This window comes from Cinclus cinclus, chromosome 13, assembly GCF_963662255.1.
Source record: "Cinclus cinclus chromosome 13, bCinCin1.1, whole genome shotgun sequence".
NCBI classification, from domain to species: domain Eukaryota; kingdom Metazoa; phylum Chordata; class Aves; order Passeriformes; family Cinclidae; genus Cinclus; species Cinclus cinclus.
In genome coordinates this window covers 10080360-10099184 of record NC_085058.1, presented here as the reverse complement: position 1 = coordinate 10099184, position 18825 = coordinate 10080360, and the positions used below count along the sequence as shown (strand labels likewise).

At 43.7% G+C, this 18825-nt stretch overlaps 1 protein-coding gene across 3 annotated transcripts; it reads right to left on the bottom strand.

The window, feature by feature from the left end:
* Nucleotides 1–6005: 6005 nt before the first annotated feature.
* LYSMD2 (LysM domain containing 2) lies at nt 6006–17306 on the bottom strand. 3 transcript variants are annotated; one of them, XM_062501257.1, is made up of 4 exons: nt 16992–17306; nt 13126–13463; nt 11512–11568; nt 6006–6781 (listed from the first exon to the last, which is right to left on the bottom strand). In XM_062501257.1, exons 1-4 carry the CDS (start codon nt 17187–17189, stop codon nt 6730–6732), a joined length of 645 nt encoding a protein of 214 aa, XP_062357241.1. In that variant the 5' UTR covers nt 17190–17306; the 3' UTR covers nt 6006–6729. The 3 variants fall into 3 exon arrangements, with proteins under 3 accessions (XP_062357241.1, XP_062357242.1, XP_062357243.1); XM_062501258.1 differs by lacking the exon at nt 11512–11568; XM_062501259.1 differs by lacking the exon at nt 11512–11568 and having other exon boundaries at nt 6006–6774; nt 13131–13463.
* Between the last annotated feature and the right edge of the window lie 1519 nt (nt 17307–18825).

Here is an 18825-nt window from a genome sequence, read left to right as displayed (position 1 = left end):
AAAGTTAGTGACTGCCAAACCTGTAGAAATCTAGTCTAGTTTCCCCCACTCCTGGCTCAATGACTTATGGTCTGTTAATTTGAGGATATCATTAGAAATGCTCTGTTTACATTGTACTGACAACTCTAGACAGAAATGAAGAGCTGTAGTGCTCCATTCACTTTCTGCATACTGTATTTTCCTACATTCACAAATCAACCCTAAACAACAAAATCTGACACTGAATTTCTATTTGATAAGGTAACTATTTCTGTAATGCTTTCTTTGATTTATTTGTGTTTGGTTTACTTTTGTAGCTAAACCAATCAATCATTTATGTTGGAAATTTCTTTTTATGCTACGTTTTTTTGCTTTCAGTCAACAAGCTTTCTATAGATCCAACTATGTAAAGGGCATTATTAGAAAATAGTTCATAGTTCACTAAATAAAATATTTGAAAATAATTTACCTATTAAAGTTTTCATTAATCTTAATATTACTTTCTATTCATTAATTTCAGTTTTAAATACTAACACCTTGGTTTTTTATCCTTTTTTATTTCTTTATGTAGTATTCTGTAATTTGGACTGTTGTAACTTTAGCTAACTGATAGATCTTTGACATTACAATTGCCTTCCATATTACAGAGCTGTATTCTCTTCTTCAGCATGTTTGAACATTCTCTTTGCACCATTTGATGATTGTGCATGCATAATTAGTTGAATTCCTGATGTGAATATCCATATAAAAAGTGTAAATGATCATTGCTTTCTTTAAAGAAAAAAAAAAAAAAAGAAAGCAATTCAAGTCATTTTGTATGGAAAGGGAGGTTTGCAAATTGAGATGTTTTTAGGAACATGGGCTCTGCTTTTCAGAAAGACTTAAAGAATCTATTTTATCTCAGTATCTCTGAATATCAAGGCTGTGTTCTGATTACTGACCCCTGTTCTTCCCAAAGAATCAAAAATAAAAAGAAAAATGTCATCCTCATTGTTCTTCCTCAACTAAGAAAGTTTTGGAAGAATGGTTTATGAGGTCTTCTATCTTAAAGTGCATGGATAACTTTGTATGAAGAACTGATGAAGCAAGATCAAAGGTAAAGAAGCATTTGGAAAGGTAAATTTCCAACAGAGTCCCAGAAGATGTAAGGCCTTGGACCTATCAACCTGCAGCAGCCAGTTGAGTAGAGGAACTCCAGGAAACTGTAAAACTCCAGAAACTCCAGGAACTCCTGTACTCTTTACTTACAGATTCTTCATTCATAATTGAGGTTGTCCCTTCTCTGATTTTTTTATAAACTTATGATATCTCTAAGATGGATACAGTTAAAAAAACATTATCTGATGCAGAGGTTGGAATTTGTGTGCCTGTGAATGGAGATACTGACAGTAGATACTGCACAGCACAAAGTTCTGTGTTAAGTCACTCCTTGGGTCATTTCCTTCCTCATAGCTGAAGATTAAAGGGAAGGAGAACTGAATTAAACTCTGGAATCCCTGCAAAATGTAAACTGTCAACTGAGCATTATTGATAATCAGTATTAAGTGGATGTGATAGCACTAAGGTATAGCAGCATAACTCCTTTCAAACTGATGAAATGTAAGCCAGTGAATGTTTTCTAGATCCACAAAATCACTGCCTGCTCATACACATCCTGATGTGAATCATTGAATTGCAGTATCAGTCACTAATGGTGATTTTTTTTTTTTTAGGTAAAAACTGTATCCAAAAATATAATCAATGTAAGCTTCCTCTGACAAATAGTCCCTTAGAAACTCTATAGAGAAAAAATTTGGAAAAAATAATTAATGTTATTTTAAATCTGTGCATTTGTTCTCATCTAAACCCTCTTGTTTATTATTATTTGCTATTGTCCCCAAGATTCAAATTTCTTTATGTCCCTATAGGTCTCAGTTGCATTCTGCATCAGCTTCTGACTTCCTTTCTTATGTGACCATCACATGGGAAAAGCAAACTTTTTCCCAAATTTGGATTTATGACAGAGATCAGGAGGATGATAACTAACCATAGAGCTTTACAGCTGGGGAAGTGGTAGTGACCTAGGTGCACTTGAGAAAACAAAAAACGAGAAACTGTCCTTCCCCAACAACTACTTTAAAAAGATCCCAAATTTTCTTCTCCTGTCAATATGATGAGTAGTATAAGAATAATTTCAATTTTCATTGGAAGTTAGTTTCTTACTTTGTCCTCTTATGAGTGTGGTACTAAAGGGCAGATGTTATCAACTAGTGACCAGTGATTATGAACTGTGAGTGGTGATATTTGTTAACCTCTCAGTTTTGCAAATTTTATAGCTTGAACAAAGTATTAGTGATATAACTTAGGAAAACAAAAACCCAACAATGGGTATGACCTGATTGTATTTAAGAGTATGCACATTCTTGCTCTGTGCTTACCCTGCTGCTGTGCATCCTGGGGGTACACATGGAGATATCTGGAGTAGCCTGATGAGTAGCTGAGAACAGAGCAAGCCTCTGACAGATAGAACAGAAATCACAGCTATGGGTCCTCAAAACTAAATTCACTTTCCACCCCGCCCAAGCCCACTAAATTTGTTACTGAATGCTTCAAATATATGGTACATGGAATGAACATCTATCAGTACATCACACCTTTCAGAACCAGGCAGTGAAACACAGCCAGCCTGATGAATCACCCTGCATTCCTAAAGGGCTGTGACTTACTCAAAATAAAATCAAACCGAGTGACGCAAGTTCCAACCTGCACCACAGATCTGTCCTTATTTTGCAGGAAACACTTGGAGCACATTAGGACTTGACGTGCACTGCTGTGTGCTTAGCCATAGTTAGTAAATCACAGTGCTTGCCTTCTTCCTGGTCAGAAAGGTATTTCCAACAACTGCACATCTCTGTTTCAAAACTGACAAAAATCCCTTTCTGTGTTGTTTCTCTCTGCTGGATGCTTCAGAAATCCTTCACTTCTAAATTATCACTGAAAATGTAATAAGTACGATATATATGGTATTCACCTTTTGAGCTTTTCTAATAGACTATTGTTTCTGATTCTGTACTTTATTAAACACTTTACTACAAGCTACATTAGTGTGCTGCTTTTGGCTGGGGTAGAGTTTATTTTCTCCCCAGTAGCCAATATAGGGCTATGTTTTGGATCTGTGCTGGAAACACAAACGTTGATAACACAGAGATGTTTTAGTTCCTGCTGAGCAGAGCTTGCCCAGAGCCAAGACCTTTCCTGCTCCTCGCCAGCCCTGAGGAGGCTGGGGGTGCACAAGAAGCTGGAAGGGGAGGCAGGACAGCAGATCCCAGCCGACCCAGGGGATCTACTTCACTTCAGCCTGCCATTTCCCTGTTCAAGTCCTAAACAACACCTTGCAGGGCTGGTAAAAATATGTAAGCAAAGAATGAAACTACAAGTGTATGAAGAATAAAAGCAGAATGGGAAGCAAAATATACATGGTAATGAATAAAAACACATAAAATACACAGGAAAATATGTCACTTTGCTAAGTAATAATGTGAAAATGTGAATTAAGATATTAAAACATTAGCTATTTCAGAGCCTTAAGAACACTTTTAAGAGTAGCAAAGCCCCACCTTGACTCACTCTGAGTGTATTACAGATGATTTCCAGGCAGTTGCTTCTCACCTGGGGCTGAGCAAGCCCGGGGTGCCTCTGAGTGACACCCAGAGAGGTGATGGAGCCTCTTGGCAGAGAAGGGGTGCAAGGAACTGGCAGAGGCACAGCAAAGCAGTTCCAAGAAACATTTTACCTGTACATGAAACCCAGGCAGTTGGTCTCTGGATTTGCCCTAGCGATTGCGATGCCCCTGTCTAATCCACCTGAAAACCAGGCACAGGCATTAATTAAACCCAGGAAATGCAGCTCTTGCCCCCGGGGGCTGCCAGGGGAGAACATCTGTTACCTGGTGCTCAGGGTGCCCACAGGTGAGGAGCCTTGGCTGGCCAGGGCTGTGCCAAAGGCTCCTCAGAGCCCTGGCACCCAGCAGCCATGGACAACACCAGAGTGGCTGTGGCAGACTTTGCTAAACACGGTGGGAAGAGCCAAAGAGGATGGAGTGGAAGAGCTGGGGCCTCTCTGCCTGGCCCTGAGCCCTTGGGGCACCACAAAGAGAGTCTGTGTGGCAGGAGAGGAGCAGGGACCTGCTCTGGGACAGCAGTGGCAAGGGGGGCTCTTGCAGTGGCCTTTGTGTTGGGCAGTGGTGGCCCTGAGCTCCTCCTTGTGTGGCACAGGTGGCTTGGGCATCTCTGTGGGTTTTACACTGAGTAAACCTTGCTGTGTGTGGCTGTGGAGGGGTGTCCAGTGAGGAGAGGCTCTGTGGGTTATCAGGGGCTGCTATCTGTATATTGTCATGTATTTTCTGCAGTGTGCCCACTGCTGTCTGAGGGGACAGGTGTACAGCCATGAGCTCTGGTGTTTCCAGGCTGCCAGAGCTGCTTCTTCCCTTGTGCTTCTGTATGGCAGCTTTCTGTCAGGTGCAAATGCTGTTTGTCCTGCGTGTCCTGCACCCCCAGGCACAGCCCTGCCTTACTGAACTGTGGCTTCCCAGAGGCCGGGCAGCCCAGTCTGGGAGGCAGGAGGTGCAGTGCTCCTGTGCCACAGAGCTGTTCTGACCTGCTCAGCAAAGAACCCTGGGCCTGGCTGTGCTGGAGCACTGGGGTATCACAGCAGCCAGTCTTTGGTAGAGAAGGATTACATTTTTCTGTGGAATAATAAAATATAAGTGGGCCTGAAGCTAGGCTTGCCTTTGGAAAAGTATCTTGTTCTGTCTTTGTAATGTTCTACAGAAATTAAATGACAACAAGAGAAGGTAATAATAATAAAATATAGTCACGTAAGGAATAGGTACAATCCCCATTTAAGAAAGACCTAAAACTAATTGACCAGTCTCTTCAAGAAAAATCAGAACTTTTTCTCGACTTTAAGCTATTAAGCTTTTTCTGTTCTTGTTAATTTGTGTGCCACTGCAGACCTTCTCTTTAGGACAAGCTAGAGTTGATTTGAATGAGCCTGCTGGCTGTGAGCTCCTGCCAGCTCTAGGGAAATACCAATTCCTGCTGAGCTTTGAATTTTTACTTCTGGTTTTAGTAAATTAATGAAACTTTCCATGTTGCTTCCCTCTTAACGTAGTGCAGAAAGGTTTTGCTTCAAGGGAGTGATACTGATGAGCTAAAAGACAGGAAAGTGGATCTGTTGCAGTGGGGATCCAGCAAATCTTTAATGACAAGAGTTTTGTGAAGTTTATGGAATACTTGAGGAAAAAAATATAGGACACTTAACAAGAATTTGTTAATACCCTAACTGCAGAGCAACAGTGATTGCAGGCTGCACTCAGCCTCCCTGAGCTTCAGATGGGGTCCGCTTGCAGAGCTGAATACTGGCACCTCTTCTCAGAACAGGGAAGGGTTGCCAACGTGCCTCACTCACTTTAACAGACTGCACAACTAGGGCAGGCAGCTCTTGCAGGTCTCACTCTGGAGGGTGAGTTACATGGAAAGGGTAAACCTTGCAGTTGGTGTTTGTGTCACCCCAGCTTTCAGTTTCATAATCCAGGTAATGGCTGATTCTGATACCGGCCGCCTCCAAAGCTCTCCCCATGTTGTCACAAGTTGGTTTCTCCTGAAGTTGCATCCACCCTGATGTAAACCTCTCCCCTTTCTCCTCCCTTTGCTCTCATTGGAAGTGGATCTGTAAACCTGTCTGCTCACTCCTCCCCTAAGGATATCCCATTGGGAGGATGCTCCTACCACTGCTAAAGCTAATGCCACTGTAGAGCTGCAGCTCTGAAATTCAGCTCCTGGTGAATTTGTCCTGGGCTTGTTCCACACATCTCGGCGTGTGCTGCTGCTGGTGTTCTAAAAGAGCTAGCTAGAGACTCCAGTGGTCGTGTCAGGTAAAAACATTATTTACCCTGAAATTACTATCTAATAGCTTGTGAAACCAAACCATACTTCCCAAAAAACAGGTTAGAACTAAGATGACTTCATTATGAACACACACATCAGTATTTTTTGTATTTTATTAAATTAAAACCACACAAAATTTAACTTCACACAAGAACACATATCTGATATTCCAATGTCATATCTCACAAAAAGACCTCTTGTGTAACTTGTCCCTTTTATGAGTAGAAATCCAATATGCAAACAGTTCTTCAACCAAAAAGGTTTTAACTAATCAGAACAAGCTGAATTCCCCTTTCTAGGAATACATCATAACCACACACAGACACCCAAGATTCACAGGCAAGTTCTGCAGCCCTGAAGTAGACAAAACTTTCACAGCAAACTTGCCTATGTTTGCAGAATAAGTAAATTTCTATTACTTTCATTGTTTGTCATTTACAAGCAAATATTTATTCAATATTTTTAAATACTTAAAACAAATTTCACTTTAACAAGTATTTACAAAATCTTTACTAAAGATCAACATCCTGCATAAAGGTGACCTCAGGGATGATATATAGTTGCTACCATGCTACAGTTTGCACAGAAGGGGTAAAAAGGCCATTGCTAGTTTTGGAAGGCTTAAACCTTTTATTGATATAGCATAAGGACATTAACCTATGGAAGGCAGAAGAGGTCATAATTTCAGTGCAATTACCCATTCATGACTTCTTTTAAGTACATCAAGAGGATGAGTCCAGAAGACTTGGGTTTTGAATTATTGACTGTTTAGTTCTGTAAGAACTGATTTCATGGAAAGTTTTCAGGCCATCACGTCTGTCTTCTACTGGTGATACGAAGAAGTTGCATAGGGACCTTCCTCATTCTCCTCATCTCTAAAAAGAAAATGATCATAATCATCAGGTCAGGAGCATACCATGTCTCAACAGTGAAGTTATAATGAAAATGCAGGTGACCAGTTTTCCTAGTGGATCAAAACAGGCAATGCCAGGCTTGCCTAACAGGAATATTTACAGTATAATACTGTAATTACACATCTCTGGAGTTCCTGAGATGTTGAGAACATATTGCTGAAAGCACATAAAGCTGTGTAAGTTTAACAACATCAGACTGTATTTTAAAAAGTATTCTTCATCAACACAAAAAACTTAAAGTAACAAGGTGGAGGGCATGCTGGAGTTCATGCATTGTTGCTTTCAATTTCTTCTGTTAAAAAAGTAAAGCTTAGTTAGAGGTTTGTTTCAACATTTTGAATGGCAAGAGGGACAGACAGACCAAATGAAGCAAGAATAGGAGCAGTCCATCACAGCTGTGGGTGGATCTGTCTGTGTCCTGATACTGCAAGGCTATTCCTGGTGTATACTTCCCTTGCATCAATCCCCATTGAGACTGATCACTTGGATTTTCTTAGGAAAAAGCAACTGCTCCCAAGTGCTACTGTTAATGCAATAATTTAATAAAGCAAAGTCATGTTTTTAAAACACCATCAGGAAAATCAGCCCGCCTGCTGTTTACCTGACTACTGCCTTTAAAAAAAAAAGGGGGGGTTATGTAACCCTATTGCACTGCAGCATCCAGTACTAAATCAAAGATGCCAAGTTTCCCAAAGGTCATTGCTCTGCACTACTGTAGCTTTAAAGTTTTGTTCCTGAGAGTCCAACCTTAAAGCTGCTGCCAAGTTCAGTGTTCTGGTAAGAACACAAGGACTTAACAGCTGCTACACTGTGAAAGGATTACTTTTAAATCTGTGTGTACCTTCATACAAAGGTACAGCCTTCCAAAGAGTCCAATAAAAAGTAAATATTTCAATAGCAAAACCATGAAGACTTTTCCCAAATAAACATGATTATTTATCTACAATTTAAATTTCATAAAACCCCCAAAATAGAAATGAAGAACCCTACAAACTAACCAAACAGCAGAGTAACTTGCACTTGTCTTTCCAGCAAAATTATCATCTTAAGCCAAAGGCATAGTAAGTCTTTTGCCTTGAAATAATCTTGCCAAAAAAAGAAACCTCAAAAAAAAAAAAAAACCACAAGTTTGGGATGAAACTGGTTGTTATTGCAGGGATGTGTGGTTGCAGTAGTGCTGAAAACAGATTTTTAGCCTTCGTTACAAATCTACGTCTATTTACATTAGTGATGCTACCAACCCAGTACCAAGAATGCAGGTATCTGTGTACATTTAAATAGTATCCTTCATTACATTCAGTTCTGCATCCAAAACTGCCATGAAATACTGTAATTTTAATAATGTAACATTTGCAGAAGCTTTCCATGATACGTGGCATGACAGTAAAATAAGAAAGCAAATAACTCATGTTTAGTGGAAAAGGCATTAAACCACTTTTACTTATAAATTCTCTCAAGACATATTAAAGCTTTTTTTCAGAATTGAAACCTACCAACATACCAAGCTTGTAAAACTGGACTGCAGGACTGTAAAATTCAACCACATCAACTTGGCCAAAGCTAAATATTTCAAAAAGTACATTTTGAAGCTCCAACGTGCTCTTCTGGAGCAATGGGTGTGGAGCCACATGTGCAGAAGTTAGCTGCAAATAGCAATCTCACACTACCTTGTGTGAGGATGAAGGAGAACTTTTTCATTTTCAGAGCTTAGACTCCAGTGGGGGAGAAACTCACTTTCTATGCTCTGCACTGGAAATTACCTTGTACTACTCAGTTTTGTCATGTGGCAGAGCTACAGCAAAAAAACCTTCCTTCTAATCAAAGGCTGCTAGAATCATATTTTCAGTCATTCTTCCTGAAAGCCTTAGAGAAATACCATCCATCCTGACATGGCAACAACCAAAGTCTGGGCTGAAATAAGTTAATTATGGGTGATTACAGACAACTGAAGAGCTGAAATGATGTTGTTAGCAGGTCTTCAGACACCCAAGTACCAAAACCATTGTCTAGGCTGTTTGTCCCCACCTCCCTTGAGCGAGGTGCACTCGGAGATGGGTGGCAGTGGTCAGCTGAGGGCAGAGGGCCAGCACTGGGGCTGTGGCCAGCTTTGAGGGGCTTCTCTACAGGGCAGAGAAGAACTATAAAGCAGCTTGTTATGCTGGAACTGAAGCAAAGCACTGACCAGTGAAATGTGCAAATTACATTTCTGACCAAGGCTTGGAACTGCTCAGCAAGAGCAGCTTCTGCAAGAGCAGCTTCTGCTCTTCTCTTCTGCTCTTCTGTCCCAGGCTGCAGTGCCAGGCTCTGTGAGGGGGGGGGGGGGGGTCTGCAACACCACCCCAAACCAGGGGAACGACCAGGAAATAATACTCATGTAGATCTTAGAACCATACATAGCAAGTAGAAGTCTGTTCTGATGGCTTAAAAACAAGCTGAGCTTTATATAAAATAAAATTATGTAGTTGTGGCTCTGGTCTGTGAGCCACAAGCACCGCCACGGCAGTGTGTGTATGTTTAATGACCTAACAATTTACTTAACTTTTAAGATGCTTAAAATAGCAAAGTGGTAAGTCATAGCAACATTCTCTTTCAGGCGATGGAAAAGGAACAGCACAGCATTACAACACTCTGTAGTGCTGTCTCTTCCCATTTGCTGTCGCTGCTTTGCCCAGTGGGTTACAGGAACTGAAAGAAGTCTCCTGCAAGCTATGGTGTGCAATCAGGCCACAAGTAACCATTCCTGTAAGAGCAAGGACACCTGACTGTGAGCAAGTACACTCAAATGCTTGGATGCTTCTAGAATGCACAATTAAATAAGGCAGCAATCTGAGTTGTTAGTTTTGGGATGTCGGAAAGGATTTTCCAGACAGCCTCCTTTATTGAGGCATCTCTTTTCTCTGCTGATAGCCAAAGAGGGTGAAAAATTATTGGGCAAACTATCTCAATTAGTTATGAGTTTTGAAGGCTTCAAGACCTCTTTCCTAGGTTCAGGTCACTGCAAGTGAGAAGATGACAATACAAGGTTCTGTTCCTGTGATGACACCAGTTATACTGGCTTGAATCACCATCACTGGTTTGAGAGGCCCTGTTCAATTGAAAGGTTTTCCAAATTAGACACTCAAAGGCAAATGAAGAAAGATGTGACCTGTTCCAGAAGGTCTATCTTAAAGACTTTATATAAGAACTTGCATTAGTTTCTCAAACTACCACAATTGCTTTTATTCCATGTGTGGATAAAACTGAGTATTCTTCCCTAATATACAAATACATGAGTTAATAACATACACTACAGACAACTGTATTAATCCCTTTGCATTTCCTTCAGCTTACTATAAAAACATTTCTCAAAACAAAAAGGCTTTATTGCCTCGACCTGCATCTTGGGTGAATATGCATGATTAATGTTTCATTAACTCATGATTTCTTGCTCAGTGAAACTCTGGTAAAAGTACTATTACATGCAGATCGAGCCATGTGCTTATATAAACTCAGATAGTGAAAGGCAGCTGGCACAAACTGAATGGATCACATTCTATAACCTTTTATGTTCATCTGCTCGCACAGCTATTATAGTTTAATATCTAGTCTAAATCTACAACTATTTACTCCCCAGTGTTTCTACCTTAACTTTAATCCTTTAAGAGCACTTAAGGGAGTGACTCCAAGAGTTCTGATTAAACAATATTCACTCTAAACTGTCTTTGTAGCACAGGGCAGTTTCTGACACTGAAACTTCTGTGTGTGGTTTAATCCAAATCAGTGCATAAGTGCACATGCATTCTTAGCAACTTAAAGGAGGCTAAAGCAAACAGAAATTTAGTAGATGTGCTTCTCACCATCTGTTAAATCAGGCTCATGGTATGGTGAGAAGTTATGGCTCTTTAAGTGCATGAACTGATAGTCTGCTTCTGCATGCAATTTTGTGAGTTCCAATGTCCTTTTTGGTGGCAGTGGCTAAACTCCAGGTGCTCCTTTGTTACTCTCAAGCAGGCATGGAAGTACTCAGCAGTGTTCAGAACAGGCCTTGACAAGGCAACCTGAATACAGGCCAGAGCAGCTGGAAACAGCATTCCCATTTCATAAATGGTTTTCACTCTAAGAATAGAAAACTTGCATATTCATGAGGTTGGTTTATTAACATGGCTGTCCAATTTCCAAAGGCTTCCTGCTCCAAGCAAGGGACACAAAAGGACTGGGCAGGAAGGAGAACAGGTGCCTTCTGGGGAGCTGCTGGAGCACAGTAAGGAATGTTGCCACCTTCCAGTCTGGACTCAGATATACCATTGATGGTACACAACTGAAAAGTGTCTCCAAGGTTTTTGGCAATGGTCTCTCTCTACTCCTGTTCTCTGCAGAGTAAACACTGACTTTGGTCCTTTGCCCCTTCCTGCCAGACTGTAAAGGAGTCTGGGTCTGTCCTTTCCAAATGTGCTGGAGAGGACAAGGCAAGGACAGGTTTTGTGAGCCATAACTGAAAGCCAGGGGCAGTGATGTAGAAGGAAACATTATGAAGACAATCAGATGCACAGGAAGCTATTTCTCTTCAGAAGCTTTGGGCAACATCCTGCTCAGCAGACTGCCTGCAGCTCTGTACTTCATGCTTCCTGTAGCATCCTGACCAATAAAAAACTGTTGTATGCATAATTAACAGAATCACCTACTAAATCTGAACAGGTGGGAAAATAACTCACCTCCTGTATACATTATTCCTTGGGAGGTATTTCTTGGTACCATTTCCCAATTTGGAACTGAAGCAGTATAGAAAATGGATATTAGTGGCAGAAGTGTACTATTTGTGCAGTGTCACTTCCACTCCATTGGCTCTGCTCATGGCGCAGCAAGGTCTAAGTGAATTTCCTTCTTTAAATGAGCATGTTATTTTGTTGAAGGGATGGTAAAATAATTGCCTTCCTGTGATTTCCTGTTATGCAGTTTAACTGCTGGGTCAACACCTACTCTAATCTGTGGTGGGTACATACATATAATGATCCAAAATTCAGCAGCACATTTTGATAGGTGCTCTACGTTGCCTCAAATATAACAGTGCAAGTGGATGAGTTTGCACAGAGGAGGTTCTGAGTTCCAACAGCTCTTTTTCCTCTCATGCAATCAAGTCAAAAGAAAGTAACTGACAAGTGTGATAAGATGTGAAAGCATTCCAGCTTTCACTGAGACTAAACCAGTGTTCTGGCAATGGAGAGTTGTATGTGGGGATATTTCTCCAAAGGAGGCTTGTCCAGTAGCTAAATATACTGCTCTCCTTCAAACTTTTGTCTGCTGAATCAAGTTTTGAGGTTGCTGAAATAATTTCTTAGTTTAAATAAATTATGCAATTCTATACTTAATAAATTTGGTCCTGAAAGGTTATCTTCTGCTTGCCCTCAGAATCAGAAGTGAATGTGAAGTGAACCAAGATGGTGGATGAAGTTTTGCATTGGACAAATATGCAAAAGCAAAGTATGTATCTGCAGGCATAAGTTCTCTCCAGCTCTCTGGTAAGAAAAGCAGTACCAGGCCCCTGCAGTCATACCTTTCCTTGTGAGAGGGATCACCCCAGCATCCCCCACTGAGGGGATTTCTGCAGGGAATAAACAAAGAGACTGATTGTGAGCAAGCTGAGGAAACTTGTCCCAAGGACATGGAAAACAAACACTGCTGAAGTCCACTCTTGGTCTGAGTGTTCCTCTCCATAGGATACCTGTATGTGTGAGGGGATATGTGCCACTACTGTGGCACAGAGGTCAGAAAGTACTGCTTTTTCTATGAGTAAGTATGTGGGAGCTCCTGGCCATGGAAATACTGAAGATGAAGTCTGCACAGATGGATCCACAAAGGGTGAGATTGCACAGGGAAAGGAGATAGGTACAGCTTAACTGAAACTGTGTAATGGAGAATATTTATACAATGAGGCAATTTGGGACATAGAATAATAGAATCATGCCTTGCTGAACACAATCCACTTCCTCACAGGCCTTTACTTATCACTCTACCAAAAACTAAGCAAATGTTTTTGCTTAAATAACTATTACACAGCAAGACATCTTGGAGAGTCCTGGCCTTCTGGCTTTTATGAAATAGTATTTGTACTCTAAACAAACGTGTTGAGAGGCAGCCTTTCTAACTGCCATAGCAAGGCACAGTTAATGCTGTGCTCTGAATGCACCTGGTGCATAAGAATAGCAGGCACTTGCTGTTGACAAACAAAAGCCACAGATGTTGTCTGAGACCCCACAAAGAGGGGTCAGCTTAAACTAAAATGCCTTCAGGGTGAGATGAAGATGCTTAACACCAAAAACTGCATTTACCTGACACTGTCATCTTTTAATTTTCTGGCTGCTTGTTTGGATAACTTAATCTGCAAGTCCAATCTCTGTAGGAAATCTTTGGCAGATAATTCTTCTGGTGCAGTAGGCTGATTGTCAGATTCTTGAGGACTAGGAGAAGAACTACTTTCTTCCTGAGCTGCCACTAGTCCTTCATCACAAGAAGGGGAGCTGTCAACAGTTTCGTTCTCAGGAGATTCCAGTGAATTAAGTCCATTGAACAGTAATGGTTTCTCTGATATAACCGGAATATTCAGGGTTTTCCTCAGAAATATACAGTCATTAGTGAACAGTTTATTTGCCCTTTTTATTTGTTCCATCTGAAAAAAAAAAAAAAAAGAAAAAGTTATTAGGTTTGGCAAAGTATAAAGCACTAACTCTGATGTAGTATACAACCTTTAGTTAAAATAAATCTATACTTTCTTTGCACCAGCAATTATTTCAGGGAAGAATTTGTTTGCATTCAAAGTGATTTCAGAGAGTTCTGTTTCAGCCTTGCTAACATCCTAGTTTTATGTGCACTTGACTCCACAGTACTGCTTTTTCCAAAGTCTTGCACTACCTAAAGATGCTTTCCTTGAACAGTCTTGCAGTCTCTATGCAGGCTCACAGGAACAGCCTGCCAAAGAATAAAAATTCTACCACAGATGCACTGTTGATTTGGATTTATATTACAATAAGGCTCAGAACTGCTAGCAGCTCCTGTAGGTGAACTCTCTGGTAAAATTGATGCAGAATCCAAACAAGGGGGATAAAGCTAACATGAGGATCCAACCTGTTGGTGCAGATGGCTAAAATGGTGAAATGCTTAGATATAATAATCCCATTTAAAAACTGTATAGCTAATATCCAGAGTCACAATAAGAGAAGATCACTACTCTTCCAGCTCCCAAAGCTTGGAATCCATTTTTAGTAAGGACCAAAGAATATAAGGGTGCAAGCTTTCTCCCAAGATGAGCACCAGCTGAAGGGTATAAAGAAAGCTTTACCTGACTCAACCATGACACTTCTCATGGTCCTAGTGTAAATGTCAGTTGTTAAAATCTCTATAAGTTGTCTGTCTTGATGGGTGTAAAAATGTTTAAAATACTAGCTGGAGTTTTTCTGTAAAAATACAATACAGAAGCTGAAAGCTGAGATCCTGCTGCAGGGGAGTTGGAAGGTGATGCTTCAAAGCCAATAAATAATGTACTGTACTGCTATTCTCTCTCCTATTTCATGGTAACTCTACCTCTGGTTATTTCTTCCTCAAATACTAGCCCATAGCATTTGGAAGTCTGTACTTCAGCACGGAGCAGTAATGAAAAGGAAAGTACTTGGTTCTAAAAAGAACATCCCTCAGCCCTGAGCAGGTTACCTTGTATGTGCAAAGTAACTCCTACAACTCAGTGTGACTCTGTACATTTCGAGGTGCGTGGAGAGCAGGATTTAACAAGTTTTCTTTTCTTAGTGCAAGAAAGACTGAGGTAATGCCCATCAGCTACAAATCAATCATAGTGAAAGAGCAAAATCTTCAGCACATGCTTAAAATTTTAACTGAAGTTGTAAACTAATGCTGAGCTAATGAATCAGAACTACTTCTACTGACAATGAAGTATAGTCCTCATCCTTCTCCCCTCCAAAGGGATACAGCACTTGCACTGAACCATAAACATGAATTCACACTGTTAATTTAGTCAAAAGGAAAATACAACAAATGCACGTTGTAAAGATAACAGACAGCATCTGGGGGAGGGGGTGAAGGGCACAGGACGAGGCCAAACAAAGCACATTGATCCCTCTCCCCCACTATGGCGTTTTTATCTATATTGAACTGTCTATGCCAAGTCATGCAGAGGCAGGCACTGGACAGGATGTCCCTGCTACAAATTGACTCCCAGTGAGGAAAACCACAGAGAATACTTCTAAAACCAGTAATACTGGAGGCAGTGGCAGCCAAAGATAATTCTGATGTTTCCATTACAACTCACACTTCCAGCCAAGAATACATGATGCAGGAAGCAAAGAGAAGGACTCTTCAGAGGAAATGTGTCCTTGTCATTGTGTGAACACACAGCAGTCTGCATTTTGCTAAAAGCAAACGCGTTCCTACCCTGGGCTGAAACCCATGAAAACAAACACAATGGCTGATTTCACTGAACTTGTGAGGGCAAAGTTCTCTGAGGGGCATTTCATGTCAGTTTAACCTCCCTCAACAGTCTATAATGATGCAGCTCTGGCTTCTTAAGAACACTCATGAAATCAAATAACCAATTAGATGTTGAGAAAAAGCCCCAACATACATATTTTACATCATTTGCACAGCAAAAACTTATCAAACTCATAACCAAAACTTATGGTTCACAACTTAGAGCTGTTTGTACAGGTTTGATTCACAATTTCACTGTAGCTGAAAGGGAGCTGTCAATTGCTTAGAAATGCCTTTTATCTAGAAAACTGCAATTTAGTGATCGGGTTTGTATTTCTCACTTATTGCAGTGAGCAAACACACTTCTGAAGAGGAATAACATGGTTAAAACATTTAGGCCAGAGACTTTGTGCATGATGGAAAGTCCTGAAAAAAACAATTAAAAAAAAATCTAATGTCCAATCAGCTGCTTTGCCCTCCTAGTAAGCAAAAGTTTAATGTAGACCAGTGTCAATAACCCTGCTGCCAACAAGAATCAGTCAAAAGTGGTGTAATCTTTCAAAAAGAGAAGAAAAATAGACTTTCAACCCTTTTCACAACAAAGGCTGAGTGCTGTTGAAGGTGATGGAAGGCTTTAGTAGATCTTGCAGACCAAAAGAACGAGAAGAAGCCACTTCAGTCAGAAGCTAATAGTTTGGGACTACACTGTAGCTCTTCTACAAGGAGCCCGACTGGAAGGTGCTGTTTCAAGTATGTGTCAAAGTGGCACTGACTGTACCAGTGCCACGCTCAACAGCAATTTTCTGTACTGGGACTACTGAAGCTGCACATTGGAATATGGGCCACACATTAAGTGGGAATGAGGCAGGGCAGGTGAGTTCTGCTCCTGGAGTTTATTGGACTCTGCATGTCGTAGGCTGCCAAAAGCCTTTCAACATTTTTTACATAAATGAACATTCTTTCTCCCTTGAAAGTGAGCAGAAAAGCAGCAACATTTTCAAAACAGTGAACCTCTAGGCTGGTAGGCAGATCACAACAGAATGTTTAGCCCCGAAGCTACCGGACGAAATTCCTTCTCTTGTCACAGCCTGTATGCCAAGCTCAAAACAATGCTTCTTTTCAGGATAAGTTTAGTCACACTGGTTTTCCTTCCTGACCTGAAGTGAGTGCAGCGGTGAACAGCGGTGTGAGCACAGGTTTATTGGACGGGAGCAGGTGTGTGTCCTTTCCCCGGGCCCCAGCGCACGGGGAACCCAGCACCGTCAGGTCCCAGTCCCGGGCAGTGCCGGCTCCAGCCCTGTGCCTCCAGCGCTGCGTGCTGACCGCTCCGGGCACGCCGTAGGTGCCGAGATCAGCACTTGAAATACCGAAACTAAAACTAACACCGTAGCCACACCGTTTCCTGCCCACCGTGTGTAGGAAATGCCCTACGGGACGACTTCTTGTTGTCATCCCGCGGCTCTGGGCCCAACAAATGTCCCCTGTGCCCGGGGCTACAGCGGCCAGGCTACGGAGGCGGCGCCTGCCCGGGGAAGCTGCGGATGCTCCATCCCTTGAGGTGCTCAAGGCCAGGCTGGATGGGGCTCTGTGCACCCTGGTCTAGGGGAAGGTGCACCTGCCCAATGCAGGGGGGCCGGAACGACCTTTAAGATCTCTTCCGACACAGGCCACTCTCCGGCTCCAAGCGCCGCTCCCGGCCCCGCCGGCGGCGCTCCCTTACCGTGACGCCGTACTTGAGGGCGATGCCCTGCAGCGTGTCCCCGGCGCTCAGCCGGTGCTCCACGTAGCGCTCGGCCAGCGGCGCGGCCACGCTCGCCGTGCTGCCGTACGAGCGGGCCTTGGTGCGGGCGAGCCGCTGCGACAGCTCGGCCTCCGACTCGGGCCCGCCCGGCGGCTCCTGGCGCAGCGCCTCGGCCATGCTGCCGCCCGCTCAGCGCCCGCGGCCCCGCGCCGCCGCCCCGGGCCCCGCTCCGGGCATCGCTCCGGGCATCGCCCCGGTCCCGGTCCCGGCCCCGGCCCCGGCGCGCCGGACACGGGCCCGGCCCCGGCGGAAACCCCGGCTCGGCCCGGCAGCCCCGCCCGGCGCCGAGAGGCCGCATGCGCGGGGAGCGCCCGCCCCGAGCCCCCCGGGCCGCTGCGGATGTGCTGGGGTGGGCCGGGCCGGGCCGAGCAGAGCCGAGCCGGGTCTGGCAGAACCGAGCCGGGCCGGGCAGAGCCGAGCCGGGTCTGGCAGAACCGAGCCGGGCCGGGCAGAGCCGAGCCGGGTCTGGCAGAACCGAGCCGGGCCGGGCAGAGCCGAGCCGGGTCTGGCAGAACCGAGCCGGGCCGGGCAGAGCCGAGCCGGGTCTGGCAGAACCGAGCCGGGCCGGGAGAACCGAGCCGGGCCGAGCAGAACCGAGCCGGGCCGGGCAGAGCCGAGCCGGGTCTGGCAGAACCGAGCCGGGCCGGGCAGAGCCGAGCCGGGCCGAGCAGAACCGAGCCGGGCCGGGAGAACCGAGCCGGGCCGAGCAGAACCGAGCCGGGCCGGGCAGAGCCGAGCCGGGCCGAGCAGAGCCGGGCCGGGCAGAACCGAGCCGTGCCGGGCAGAACCGAGCCGGGCCCAGCCGGAGCGCGGGGCCGTGGGGAGCCCTCAGCGCGGAGCGCACGAGTGCTCTGAACCCGCTGCTGCAGGAGCCGGCACTGAGTGCCCCTGGCTGGTGAGGCTCCAGCCCGTTTGCCAGCTGGAGACTCGGTACTGCCGTCCGTCAAAGAGAATGTAAAAGGGAATGACTTCGGGCATAAGTGCACGAATACGAAAGTCTGCTTACGCCAGATTTATTGAAACAGTAAGACGTGGGAAAATTTATTCGAGGAAAATAACTTGTGTCTTAGAATCACAGAATGCCTGATTTGGTTTGGGTTGGAAAGGGACCTTAAAGATCATCTGGTTCCAACCTGTCTGCCATAGGCAGACTTTTCCCTAGACCACATTGATCAAAGCCCATTCCAACCTGACCTTGAACACCTCCAGGGATGGAGCATCCACAGTTTACCTGGGAATCTGCCTCAGTACCCTCCCAGTAAAAAAAATTTTCTAATACCTAATCTAAACCTACCGTCTAACAATTTGAACCCATTCCCCATTGTCCTGTCACTACATGCTCTTGGCAGATAGTCTTGCCCCATCTTACCTCTCTAAGTTCCCTTCAGGTATTGGAAAACCATGTTGCATTAAAAGGAATTGTAATGACAGTGTTTTAAGTGAATGCTTCTCACCAAGAAACCTTGGAAAGCTGACCCATTATTGCTGAACTGGAGCTTTCTAACAAAAACTGTATGTCACAAATAGATGGTGCACATGTGTGCATCATGTACAGACATAACGCACAAAATACCCAGGAGTGTCCAGAGCAGCCTGCCCTAGGTGCCTGTGCTGGAAAAGATACCTCTCAAAGCTCACTCCCAGCCTCAACAAGACTGGGATTCTGGGAAGTGTGTGTGTGTGTGTGTGTGTGTGTGTGTGTGTGTGTGTGTGTGTGTGTGTTTAACACCAGTGTGGTGTGATTTTTTTTTCT